Source organism: Manis pentadactyla, chromosome 7 (genome assembly GCF_030020395.1).
Source record: "Manis pentadactyla isolate mManPen7 chromosome 7, mManPen7.hap1, whole genome shotgun sequence".
Taxonomy (NCBI): Eukaryota; Metazoa; Chordata; class Mammalia; order Pholidota; family Manidae; genus Manis; species Manis pentadactyla.
In genome coordinates this window covers 61,600,839-61,613,657 of record NC_080025.1, presented here as the reverse complement: position 1 = coordinate 61,613,657, position 12,819 = coordinate 61,600,839, and the positions used below count along the sequence as shown (strand labels likewise).

At 43.0% G+C, this 12,819-nt stretch overlaps 1 protein-coding gene across 5 annotated transcripts in view; it reads left to right on the top strand.

Annotated features, from left to right (window-relative positions):
* MAGI2 (membrane associated guanylate kinase, WW and PDZ domain containing 2) overlaps positions 1-12,819 on the top strand; it is a 1,519,032-nt gene that overhangs the window by 1,459,253 nt on the left and 46,960 nt on the right. The window contains exon 22 of one of the 5 annotated variants that reach the window (XM_057504446.1): positions 8,182-8,270. The exons of the other annotated variants lie outside the window; for them this stretch is intronic. Coding sequence (XP_057360429.1) covers positions 8,182-8,270 — 89 coding nt within the window. The remainder of the gene's footprint in view (positions 1-8,181; positions 8,271-12,819) is intronic. 5 annotated transcript variants of the gene reach the window in all.

Here is a 12,819-nt window from a genome sequence, read left to right as displayed (position 1 = left end):
TGGAACAGTATAGTCCTGAGTTCAGCTGAAATATCTGAAGTTAAATACTTTGCATCCAGGGTCTTGAGCACACTCCAAAAATGGCTGTCAAGCTCTCACATTAAGAGTTGGGAAGCATTCAGAAGTTTCAGTAGGGCTGGCTCTACTCCCAAGGAAATATTTCATCCCCGCTCCCCACCCTTAGTGCTTGCATCTAATAAAATGGTTTAAAATATTAATATTAGCAATAAGCACAGGTCTGGTCCTGCATGAATCCCTTCGTAAAGAATCTGAACTCTTAGAATAGAAAAACTATTTGTACCCTAGAGCATTAAATGATTCAGTAATATTAAACTGACCTGTGAGATTTTTTTTTTTGTCCTGTGAGATTCTATCACTTACAAAAAATACCTCATCTAAAAGGTATGTTTTACTCCATGCCAAGACCTATACCGTGGGATTTTCATAGAGTTAATATTGATCTTATTGTTCTAACAAATTTATCTTCAAAAAGTTCATCTGAACAGCACAGCCACCCTGAGCTCTCTATTCTTTCGTAGAATCACTAATCAATCCATATTTTCAGCATCCTCTATGCCAGCTGCTTATCTATAGTTAGCAGAACAGTACTGTTGATGAACCCAAGCATAAGTATGAAGCTACTTCAAAGCATCGTTAAGGAAAAAATAAAAACATGTTTTCAAATGACAAAAATTCAAGATTGCATCAACATTATCCATTAATTCTTAATATCATCCAAAAGTATCCAGTGAAGATTACATTAAGAGTTTGTTGAATATCTGGGCACACTTTGGAGGGACTAATCATCAGTATTGTTAATTCTAGCAGTATTGCAGAATTTCTTCTACATATTCTTCTAAAATGTAACATACTTGCTGGTAATGTTAGCACTTGTCAGCTATTTTTGATGTTAGATTGACATAGGTTCTGACTGTAAAATAACTTTAGAGAATATGTCACAAAAGAACAAACTTAAGAATAGAACCACTCCACTCAGGAGATCTGATACTTCAGCTCTACTCTAGTCCCTCTCTTCTTTAGGGAAGTAAAAGAATAATCATAAACTACGTACCCATTAGTTCTTCAGGAAGACCTAAGCTGAAAGATGCACGGTTATGAGCGAGAAACCAAGAAGGGATGAGATCAGCATCTTTGATGATATTGCCTCAAGGGATATTTCTGGAATCTCATGGTAACTAATGAGGGGACTGTTTCAAGGGTCCTCAAGACCACCCCACATTCAGATTCACTAGAAGGACTCCTGGAGCACAGAATATAGCTGTACTCACAGCTAAGATTTATCACAGTGATGTAGTAAGGACTCACAGTGGCATCGTAAGGGGAAGAACCCCAGGCAGTCTTCCTTATGCTCTTTTTCTCCCATGGTGGGCACCGAGAAAGCACTATTTCCTCAGCAACATGTATGTGCTATTGCCATCCAGTGACGTCCTTTAGAGACTTGATGAATGGAGGGCTGCTCATGCAGGGCCCTCTGACTAGCATGCACCACAGTGCCAGACTCTCTTGAGGAAAGTAGGTGTTCAGCATAAAGCACAGTGTTTGTACAAGCAGCTGGGATTCAGTGAGACACCCTTACCACTCAGGGGAAGGCTTGTGTTAGTGTAGGGGACTCTTCACCAGTCCCAGTCCCAGGTGCCAGCCAAAGGCCACCCTTGCAAGAGGGCCTTTCTGAGGTGAGCCATCTCAAGCCCGCTGTGTGAACTCCCTCCTGAGCCAGGAGCAAGCCAAAGAGGCCACATGCGTGGACCAGCCCAACGACCCTGACCTAAAGGGGTGCCCACAGCTAAGGAACATCACAGTTCCTCCAGCATCAGTTAAACAGGCTGCGCCATGAGGCAGAATGTTTCTGTCCAAGATCAACCACGGTGTTTTTTAAAAATTGGCAAGGAGGTGGGGTGACAAGAGAAAATAACAGCAACAAGAGCAATAAAAGAAAACGGTCGTGTTTACCAGTGGATACAACCAAGAATATAATCCACTTCCCCTCATCATAGGAAAACTCACTTTTTTGTCAACTCTGAGATTAATCCTGTGTTTGTTTCCTTTGTTTGCCTTTTATGCATAAAAACTGATCCTTAAAAGATTGCAGAAGGGGGTCATCAGAATCCGTAGGGGACAGACCCTGTTAGGGAGCTGTTCAGACTTAACCCAGCCTGGGAGAGTGAACTTTGAAGATGAGGAGACAGAGAAACAGCAGTATGTGAGGGTTTGGGGTGGTATCCACCAGCGGTCCCTCTGATACCTGCAGAATTCAGAACAGCCTTGAAGTGAAACCCTTATCTGCAGCTTTGGCCACATCAAGGGAAAGCTAATCTCAGTCCAGAGAGATACTAAACTCTCGCTCTGAGTTCTTATGGTAATCTGTGACTAAAGAGATGAGCACAGGTACAATTAAAGGAAAAAACTACCCAGGGTAATCCGTCAGATTGTTGACTAAACAAAATCAGTGTGAATCCAGGTGAACTGAAGAAAGGCATAAATACGCTGCAGATACACCCTCCGTAATTACCCTCTCACTACTTGTCAGGCCACACCTCTGCCAATTCAGAGGCATAAATCAGCAAGCGGAGCCGCAGAAGTAAAGGCTGCACACACAGGCTGTCAAGCAGCCGCAAGGGGAGCGGAGAAGTGATAAGGGCTTTGGAGAAGTTGCCTTTATAGTTGAGTCCTTGAAAGAGAAGCTCAGGAGATATGATACTTCAACTCTACTCTAGTCCTCAGGATGAGAATTTGTTGATTATAAACTCAGTGGAAAGTGTCAGCCATCCCTCCCCTGACACGCAACTCAACAGCTGGCAGAAGAAACTCTGCTCTGCCATTCAGAGGAAAGAATAAAAAATGATGCATCAAAAGTAGGGCCCTCCTTAATACTGGCTGTTTGCTATCTGAATTAGATCTAAAAAGGTTAAGAGAAAAGGAAGCATGTTTCATGGTTCTAAAGCTACATCAGGAATAAGTTCTACAAATTAGCTCCCAGCCTTGAAATGCAGGTGTCCTTCATTAGCATTCAAGGGATACAACTTGAACATTCCCTTCCTGTATGCACTGAGCCACAGAGCCAGGTCCAGGGCAAATAGAAGTGCCAGTGGGTGAAAAAACTCCCTCTGCAAGCAGTTCAAACCAACAAGGAGCCTTTCCCTGGCAATATGTGCCATTCAAATCTGATCAAAATAAAGCAAAACAGAAGCATGCTTTCCAATTTGGGTCAGTGGTCTGGCCTGTTGATTCTCTTAAAAAGCAACATGGCAGTTCTGTGTGGCCAGAATGCCAAAGGGAGTCCATTTGTAAATGGGACTCTCAGTGGTCTTAGGAGGCTGGGCAGGGACAAGGATGAAGCAGAATTCTCCTAATGTCAATGGCCCAGCAACACCAAATGCCCACACAAAGGGGAAGAAATAGCCACTCTGGGAGTTAGACTTTTGCTTACACTTCCATTTTCAAAGTTAGATGTGTCTTTAATAGGTTTTGACTTGATTACAGACCTCTGGTAAATGAAATTGTTTGTGTTTTATAAGTAGAATAAAACTGCATTAAATAAGTAGAGAAAAGATTTATCTGAGCCAGTGACTTATAGCTAAAGAAATGAATGAGCCAATAGTTGTTTAGTTAAAGGTCTCCCTTTAATCAGTAGGTAAAAATGATTTACAGTGACTGTGTCAGAGCTCGGGACTAAGCAGTACTGGTCTACTTATATGGCAAGAGGCAACATTTATTGTTTATTCTTCTTTAAGAACATACATTGACAAGTAAACATTATGAGCTTACCCTTATTATCTTGTTTACAGTTATTTGCTCAACAAGTCTTTTCTTCCCAATCATATAAAAATACACTCCAGGTAGTATATCCCTACCAAACAGTCCATGCGAGACAAGCTCTATAATTAATATCGTTAGTTAATATCATTACTCTTTCCTCAACTAGACCAGGATTTTCTGAGCACCTCCTCTGCGCACTTTGCAGTCACTGAAAGTAAGGTCCAGCCCTGGCCTGCAGGGAGCGGACAACCTAAGAGTGAAGTCACGTGTTAACAACGTGATTCCAACGGAGGGCTGGCTGATTAAAGGCTCCCAAGAGATCTGCTCTAATGAAAAATTTTAAATGGGTTTTATTAATTACTTTTGGAATTTAATTAGAACTGTTAGAGCCTTAAGGACTCTTGAAAACTACTTGGCATCTTTGGCTTGTTAAGCATTTCCTTTGTAATATTTACACTAATAATTTGTGCTTTTTCTGAAGAAAGGACTCTCTGAGTATGGGTAGATCTCTGCTTAGACCATGTTTGAATTATTCCAAATTCCAAGTTAGGAAGCCGAAACTTCATCTAGCAAGTTTGCTGATCATCACCTCACTTCCCCTACAGTGAAGAGCTTTGTAACCTCAGCTCCTGAGGCTTTCGGGGTGTGCTGCTGTGCTCCCACAGTAAAAGACAAGGGGGACATAATCTCTGCCTTTGCCTCCTCCTCAGAGACCACCTTTAGGGGAGCTTTAACTGTTACATAACCTTTTGCACTAATTCACCTGCATTTTGAATAGGGCCACAGGCAGCTTGCTTCAATAGTAAATCCTGAAATTTAATTTCAGCTTCTGACATTCATGGTTGAGTGTACCTCCCTTTTCCAGGAGAGGTTCCACAAATCACTCCAATACACTTCTCCTGAGTCAAACCCAGGCAAGAGGACGGGCTGTCAGGCAGAATTCCAGGCCGCATCCTACTGAGAACAGGGCTCTTCCTGGCTAAGAGATTCAAGACTGCTGCTCTCTGCAGCATTTAGGCAACCCCAGGAAATCCTCTGACTGTGAAACTTCCAGTAAGTTCCTGTTTCATGGAGTCAGAGGCAGGGGCTTCCTTAGAACACACAACTCTGAAATTCCTTTCCCTGCTGCTCCACCAAAACCTTATATATTATTTTGAGTGTTTTTAGGATGAGGGTAAAATCCCATTTCTTCACAATGTTTATTGGCATCTGTGAACTACAATGATAATCCCTGTTTAGGGATGCTCTTACATGATTTTCGACATGCATTTTTCTTCTTAAGGTCATATTAAGTGATCTTCCTCCCAAATCCTCGCTTGATAGGATTGAAGACTCTGCTAAAATATATTAGATATAATAATATATATTATAATACATAAACATATATAATACATCATTGTAATTAAATACATATTATATATAAATATAATCACTAAATATAATTATAATTAAATATAGATATATAATATATATTGTAAATATATTAAAATATATAGTAACCAGGAAATAACCAAGAAAAATCCATTTAGCTCTTGAGGCCCAGCCTCCCGCAATTCCCAGATACGTGCTGGAGGCGGTGAGCGAATGAACCCCCCTGAGAACAGCAACAGCCTCCATCATGGAAACTGCAAATACTGTACCAGGGGCCCCAGTGACCAACTCATTATGGAGAGTCATGGTTTAGGCTCTGATGAGAACACCCCCTTCCTTGCCCCAACACGAAGCTGCGCTCTGCCACGAGAGGGCGCCCACAGAAGTCCCGGGAGAAGGAGCCCTAGAGGGAGCGCAGCCGGACGGGGCCGCCCGGACACCAGGCACGGTTTCAGGCTGCGCACGCGCACAGCTGAGCGGCGTTGGCCGAGGACTGTGGGAAGCATCGCGCAGGGGTGCCGTGCTCCCCAGACTGCCGCCTCGCTCCTCCTGCTCCGCTGTGAAGGCCGGGCCCACGGCAGGTGTGCTTCTGGCCGGCCGCCCCCGAGTGAGCGCAGCCCTCAGCCCGGCCTCCGCTGCCCGGCTGGTCTTACTCGCTCTCCGTTGGAACACTTGCCCACTGCAACTTGTAGAAGGGATACTAGGATGTCCTCGAATTCCGCTCCCCAACCCCTTTTTCCGTCTCAGCCTTTTGACAACCTGCGCTCAGCTCTGCCGCTCCTCGAGGACAGTCTGACCTGTGGTTCACAGCACTGAGTGCTGGTTCAAGACAAGCTCCTGAGCCCTCGTATACACCAGTTGTGAGCTGGTGCTTGCTAAATGCCAAAATGATTGTCCCCCGCTGTCTGATTTTCTTTTTCTCAATGTAGAAATGATGCAGAAAAGGTCTCCGTCCCTCTGAAGGAGTTTGCCAACTAACCCTGCTACCCAGGTACTCAGAGCAGAGTCCATCCGATACCTTCAGACAAGTGCTTGGGTAGGTCCAGCCAACGGCCATAACCAGCAAACATCAAGTCTACGAACAGCGTACTGGCTTTCATTTTTAAACTAAAGTACGCTAGACCTTTCCTTTCTGGTGGAAGAAATAAAGAGTCCATAAGGCCAGATTTTCGTCATTTGAAATTTGTCAAAGACAGGATTGCCCCATGTCCCATTCTGATAAAGACCTCCCAATTCTTTTCACCTGACCTCCCTCAATCAGGAGCAAAGATGAGATTATGAAATGCCTTACTCCAGGCCTCAATTAGTGCTCTAACTGTAGCAAAATATCTAAACTCTGAGAACTACACATTCTTCAGTGTGCTCTTTGGGATCAAAAATATTTTAATAGAATGACAAACACACAGTTCAGACTAAATAACTTACAACTGTAATATGGCTCAGATATTTGCTGACAGAACAACCTGCTTCCGTATGTCTGTAGTAAGGTCTCTGTTCTTCTCAGGTCACAGATAGTGACCCCTGGCCACATCAGAACCCTGGGTTTTAGGGCTGACCATGTATATTCACAGCATGTGCTTTAAATATGCCAGGCACAGTATACAATGCTCCATTTTTCACATTTCACTACAATGCGTAACCCACACTTCACAGAAATTTATTCCTACCATGTTCTGGGCCCTTTATTTGACCTCTGGTCTGGCCATGAGGCTTCCTAGCACATGTATCTTTCAAGCCCAGTAAAAGCCATATTTAAAATCAAATGAGCACCTTCTCTGTGGGACACTAGAACAGCTTGATCCTTTTTGTATAAAATTACTTGCATCTTGGCAGGGCTAAATGGTAAACTCGATTAATAAATCTTGAAATTTAATTTCCACTTTGACATTCAGTGTTAGCATTAGTTTCCTTACCACAGAGAGGTTCCACTTCCCATTAACCCCGGGGTGGTAGCTCTCACCCGTCAGCCTTTCTTCCCTCAGACACATACCTCGCAAAGGAAAACGCCATGTGGCGTAATGGGAAATTTATGTGGCCTGCTTTTCCATTCTGCATGTCAAAGCCATGCATACACAGCAGCGTCTGTGGATCAAGTTAGGCTCTGAGGTGGGGAATAACATCAGAATAAACTGGTGAAGAGGGAATCCCACCTCAGAATGTCTGAGCTGCATGAATTAAGTTGTTGTGATCACATTAGCATCCCCTCTGCCTTTACCTCACCCAAGCAGAGCTGAGAGAACATGGAAGCAGGCATCTCTGTGAGTGTTTGCTGCATCTTCTAGGGGCCTTTACTGGCAGACATTACTGACTTGGGCATTCCAGAATTTCTAGCACCCATCTTTGTGTAGGTAAAGAATTATAGCCCACGAGCTGAGACAGACACAAACAAAAGACAGCCGCTAAGAGGTGTCAGAGCACAGCCCTTGTACAGGTGAGAAGTGCTGTCAACAGGCAAGACATTGCTGCATTTTTTCAGCTCTACTTTTGTCCAGAAAATGATTACGCTCAGCAAGTCAACTGTGAACTTTATAAATAAACAAACTGTCAGAGGTAAGGGGAACTGTAAGAATTTGCAAGATTATTAGAAAATACATAAACATGGGCACACCATGTCTTTCTTTTCTTTGTTGTTCAAACTTTGGAAATGATTACTGTGGCCAAGTCTCAAATGACAGCTGACATCACTAAAATGCCTCTTCCTTATTAGAAAATTCTACAAAAATTCTGATATCACCTTTTAAAAATTTTTAAACATTTTGTGCCTCCCTAAAAGCACCTCAGGATGCCCTCCATTTTTTGAGAAAAATCTACTTTTGGAATACACATGTAGTTCAGTCTTTCACTAATTCCACTTGCTGCATGCTTGATAGGGTTAGCTTTACATTAAGTCTTTATTCTTACTGCCTAGACAATTTGTACTCAGCTGCTCTAAACATACTAAGCAATCTTGATTCTAACAGTAATAATATATCTTTGTCACTGGTTCTGTTAATTCTAATGATTGGTCCTAGGCTGTTCCTCCCCTTCCTTTAGGAATGGTACCTTCCAGTCTCTCCATGTGCATGAAAAGTGACAAGCATGGGTCCCCATATTTCTACTTATTGGGCCACCCTAAAGACACGGTTTGTAAAATCTGCATGAATATTATCTTTCTCTAATGAGCTTTGTTTTTGCAAATGTTTTTAACCGATGTATAATGCTCTCTCTTTCATAGTAGCTTGTCTAATTACTGCTAGAGTTCTGGAAAATATCTCTAGCTGAGACCTAAGTGATAAGGACAGGACTTGTGGGCTCATGAAAATTCGAGATGCACCAGATTCCAGGGGTCCAACCTAGAAGGGGCCCAGCAGGAAGGGGTGAGAGGGTTGGACAGACAAGTTCCACTCCACACACTTTAAAAATCCTCCCCAGGCATCAGTGCAAACAACTGAATTTATTTCTTCTCAGCCCAAGTACTGGGGTGAGAGGCACCCTTTTGGCACCAGACAGAAAGACAGCCACAGTCACCAGACACTCTAGCCCTGGAAACTATGAACTCTGCCTGGCATTGTGGTATTTCCCCAGCCTGCTTTGTGGACTTGCCCACTCGGGAAGGGAGCTTCTCATTCCTTCCTCCGTACTCAGTGATGCCCAAGTTTAAGGAGAAAAAAAAAAAAACACCTAGATGTGACTTTCTTTGCAAGTGGGCACTTTGTATCTGAACAGTATGCATCACTATTTCAAAATGAACATTCCCAAGTGTTGGCTGTATTTTAGCCTAACATTTGATAAAAAAAATTTTTTTAATCTTAAGGAAGAAAAAGTGTTCTATACGTTTAAAAAACAGAATACAGATGGTAGCCTTGCAAATATGGCTCAAGCAACATTTTTCCGTCCCTCAAACACACCCCTAGTGCAGCACACATTTCCACTGTCACATCCTACCGTGGGCAGGTGGCTACTGCCACGATTTAGTGGGCCAGGATTTAAAAATATCTGCTTCACTGTTCAGCAGAAACCGACACTCATGCTCAGTCCCCACAGTTAGCCATACAAACATGCACCAGGCTGACACATTTCTCAATCCGGGTTTGGTTCTACTCCATACACGCTGTCACCGCCATGCCTACGCAGCTTCCCACCAAAGCCTTTTAAGCAAGTTCTCTGAATTTTTTTCTAAAATATATTTTTCAATTGTTAATCCTTCTGATTGCCATCAGGATTGGTTTTAATTTAACATGAAAGGTAATATTATTTACTGAGTGAATTATTTAAGTGGCCTACTGCTAAACATTTTCTTATCAGATACTTTGGTGCTGATATAAGTATCTGTGCACACACACGCATACATCATCGCCACCATTCCTTGTAGCTGTCCAGAAGTTTTAAATGTCATTTGTCTGAACTTATCTCAGGGATAAATTATTGATCAGGGGAAACCTAAAATAGGACATAAAAGAGAAAGCTGAAATGTCCTGGGAGGAAAAGGTATACAGCCATGAAGTAATTATTGGGAAAATCTAGTCCAGTGACCATGTGAAGAGGCATAGATTTGCGTTTCTGACAAAGGTATGTGTTTGCCTTTTAATTTACTGAAACCAGTAAATTAATGGAGGTGAGGGAACCCGAATCATTCAGTTCACTAGAGTCAGTAGCCAAACAAGCAAAGAAAACCAGGAGGGCTCTTTGTGGCTTCAGTTCAGTCCCACCAACACCTATTAGACACCTTGCCCAGGAATATGAAGATTAGTGAGAGAGCCTCTGCCTGTATGTGTTCACAAGCAGTAAGAGTGCAGGGAACATCAGCTAATGGGGCAAGTGTGATAGTGTCCTCAAGGGGGCAATAAGAGCACAAAGGAGGCCGTGTACCAGAGTTGGAGAAGATTCTTCTGTAGAAGATTTTAGCTGAACCTTAAATGACAAGTGTGGTTTCACCAATGTGAGCAAGAGCTGAGGCTGTTCCAAGCGGAGGAGACAGTGTGAACAGTCAGAATGTTCAGAAGAGCTGTCACTCAGGCTGATGGGGATGGGGAGGGACAAAGCCAGAACGTAAGAGTGGGCTCTGTGCACAAGGGCCTTCTGTGCCAAACAAAGAAACGAGAATTTTATATCATCAGGTGGCATCAAAAAATTGTTTCAGTGAGAGGATAAAAATATCTGTATTTGGAAACATACTTTGATAGTATCTAAGTGGATTTTATAGGAAACTTTTATAATGGTGTTATTGTGAAAGTTAGGACAAACGATGTGACGACCAAAGAGACATGGTGGTGGACATAGCATGTTGGGAGTGGATTTGGGAGATATTTCAGACTTTTCACTGGCAGAAGTAGCAAAACTTGGTGAAAAATGAACATGAAGGCTCAGGGCTGGCCGGAAGATGGAACCACACAGGGGAAGGCGCAAGTTAGGAGGAAAGACTGGAGGTTGGTTTGGGACATACTGTGTTGTAGGTGCCCCTTTATGGGATTCAAATGCTGCTCATCAGCCTAGGTTCTTAATACAAGGCTTTGCAGACTAAAGTGAAGTAAGTGAATGAATGAATAAAAGTCCTACAGTAGCACAAGGTCATCATTCTGACAGCAAATTTCAATGTAGGTTTTTGTTGAGACAGTTGCAGAAGGCATAGCAGGATGGCCCAAATTTCCACCGGCCATCTCAGCATAAGCCAGAACCAGGGGTGTGTGTGTTTAAAATAAATTCCTGCCTATCAGCTAATTTTCTTATATCTCTTTCTGTTGACAGCTGAGTGGGAGAAAACTAGCTAGTTGAATGTTCTAGATAATCATTTCTGGTTAATCTAAGTTTTGTTGTTTCTTTTTTTTTCTCAAATCATTGTTGTGACCTAGGCTGGCAGCACAGATTGCAGTTTGACATGCCAGTGTGGCTTATTTGCTATAAAATGTCATGTATAATAGTCTTCTGGAGACCTCGGGCCACCGGGAACAGTGGGACAAGAAATAACACTGGGTCTGAGTAGGACTGTGTGCCTGCCTGTCTGCAGTGGAAAAAGGGCCACCAGGAAAAAACTCTCTAAGCTCCCTTCTAGCCTCCTGAGTCCATACCACCTTCAACCAGGTTGACCCGTTATATGGTTATGTGTCAGCCATTGTTTGGTGCTATAGGGACTCTGGAGATAAATGTGGCACTGTCCCTCCCCTCAAGGTGCTCTCCATCTCACTAAAAAAAAGCGCTGAAAGTATACTTTTGGAACAAAAACATGACAGTAGAAACCCAACTGATAACAAACTCTTGAGGTAAGAGGGGTTGGTAATGATGAGAATGGTCAGACAGAGATCCTGAAAGAAGCAGTCCTGGAGGTAACTGTCAAGGAACCAGTGGTTCGGCATGGGCAGAGAGGAAGGCAAACAGCACTACCCTCCGAAATGGAAATGTTACTGGAGATGGGTCCTTGCTCTCACTGCGAGAAAGAAATCAAGAACAGATGCAAAAAAGTGACTGAGCATTAAGAGTTTATTGGGAAATAAGATTATAGAGAAAGGCAAGAGTACCTGCCTGAGAGTTGGGGGTGGTTAGACCCAGAGGGAGAATTGCAGAGGGAACCATGGGGAGCCTTTTTATATAAAGGGAGATGAATATTCACCGAGTTGGGTAAGTGGACTTAGGTTTCAAGGGGAATGGGTGGAGCTTTTTCAGAGTTTGGGCTTCTTCCACCCTGATGTGGGGCAGAGGGAGTTTTGACTGTACTTGGTTTTCCTCAGAACTGTTATGGGGTGGGGTGGGGTGGGGGTGAGGCATGATTTTACTATGCTAATGATGGAGAGGAATGATTTTTCCTTTGTTAATGAGCATATAATGTATTTTGGGGTGAGGTTTGGGTCAGCTTCTCCATGTTGGAACTAGCCGGTTTGAGCTGGTATATTATTATCTGTACCCTCCCTCCCTACATCCAGCAAGAACAGCTTATATGGAATGCATAGAATATAAGCAAGTACCTATCCAAACACTGGCCTAAGTCCCCTCCTCTCCCTGCTCATGTCTGACTACCTATCTATCATAAGGGAAATAGCATGTTGTGGGAGATGATTTTGATGCTAAGAAGCAAATGATGTGACTAGACCATAGAGTGAGTTCCCATCAAAAAGCAGAGAGAGAAGTGCAAGAACTTTGAATGCTTGGAAGAAGCCAATATCTGGAAACCAACTGCAAGAGAAAGCATAGAAGATTCTTGAGCATCACACTTACAGGGCCAAAGAAGTGTTTTAAGGATGGTGGAACACATTTTGGGGGAAGGGTTTTTAATCCTGGGGGCCCATTAGAATCACCTGGGCTAATTTGCATTTTAAAAATACCCACAGAGTCTCCTCCCCACACTGATTAAACCCGAAAGATTGGGGCATAGTTATGCTGTTGGGTTTTTTTTTTTAGACATGCCCCAGGGTCAATGTAAAGAGCAGTCAAGGTTGAAAATTGCTGGTAGATCAGACAGGGAGTTAAGTCAGGTAAGGAGGCCATTACATAGCTTAGGAAATGCAGGGATGGGGTAATGAGGTGCTGAATCAATAGAGCACAGCAGAGGTGATGATGCCAAGCGTCTTGAAAAAAGAGTTGTAAGACTTGGGTACTGGTGGGGTAAAGGGAATAACAATAGCGATGACTCAAAAAGTATCCCCAGGTCACACAAGCACCCTAAGTATTTGAGAAGATGGCAGAGCCACTCTTAGGAATAAC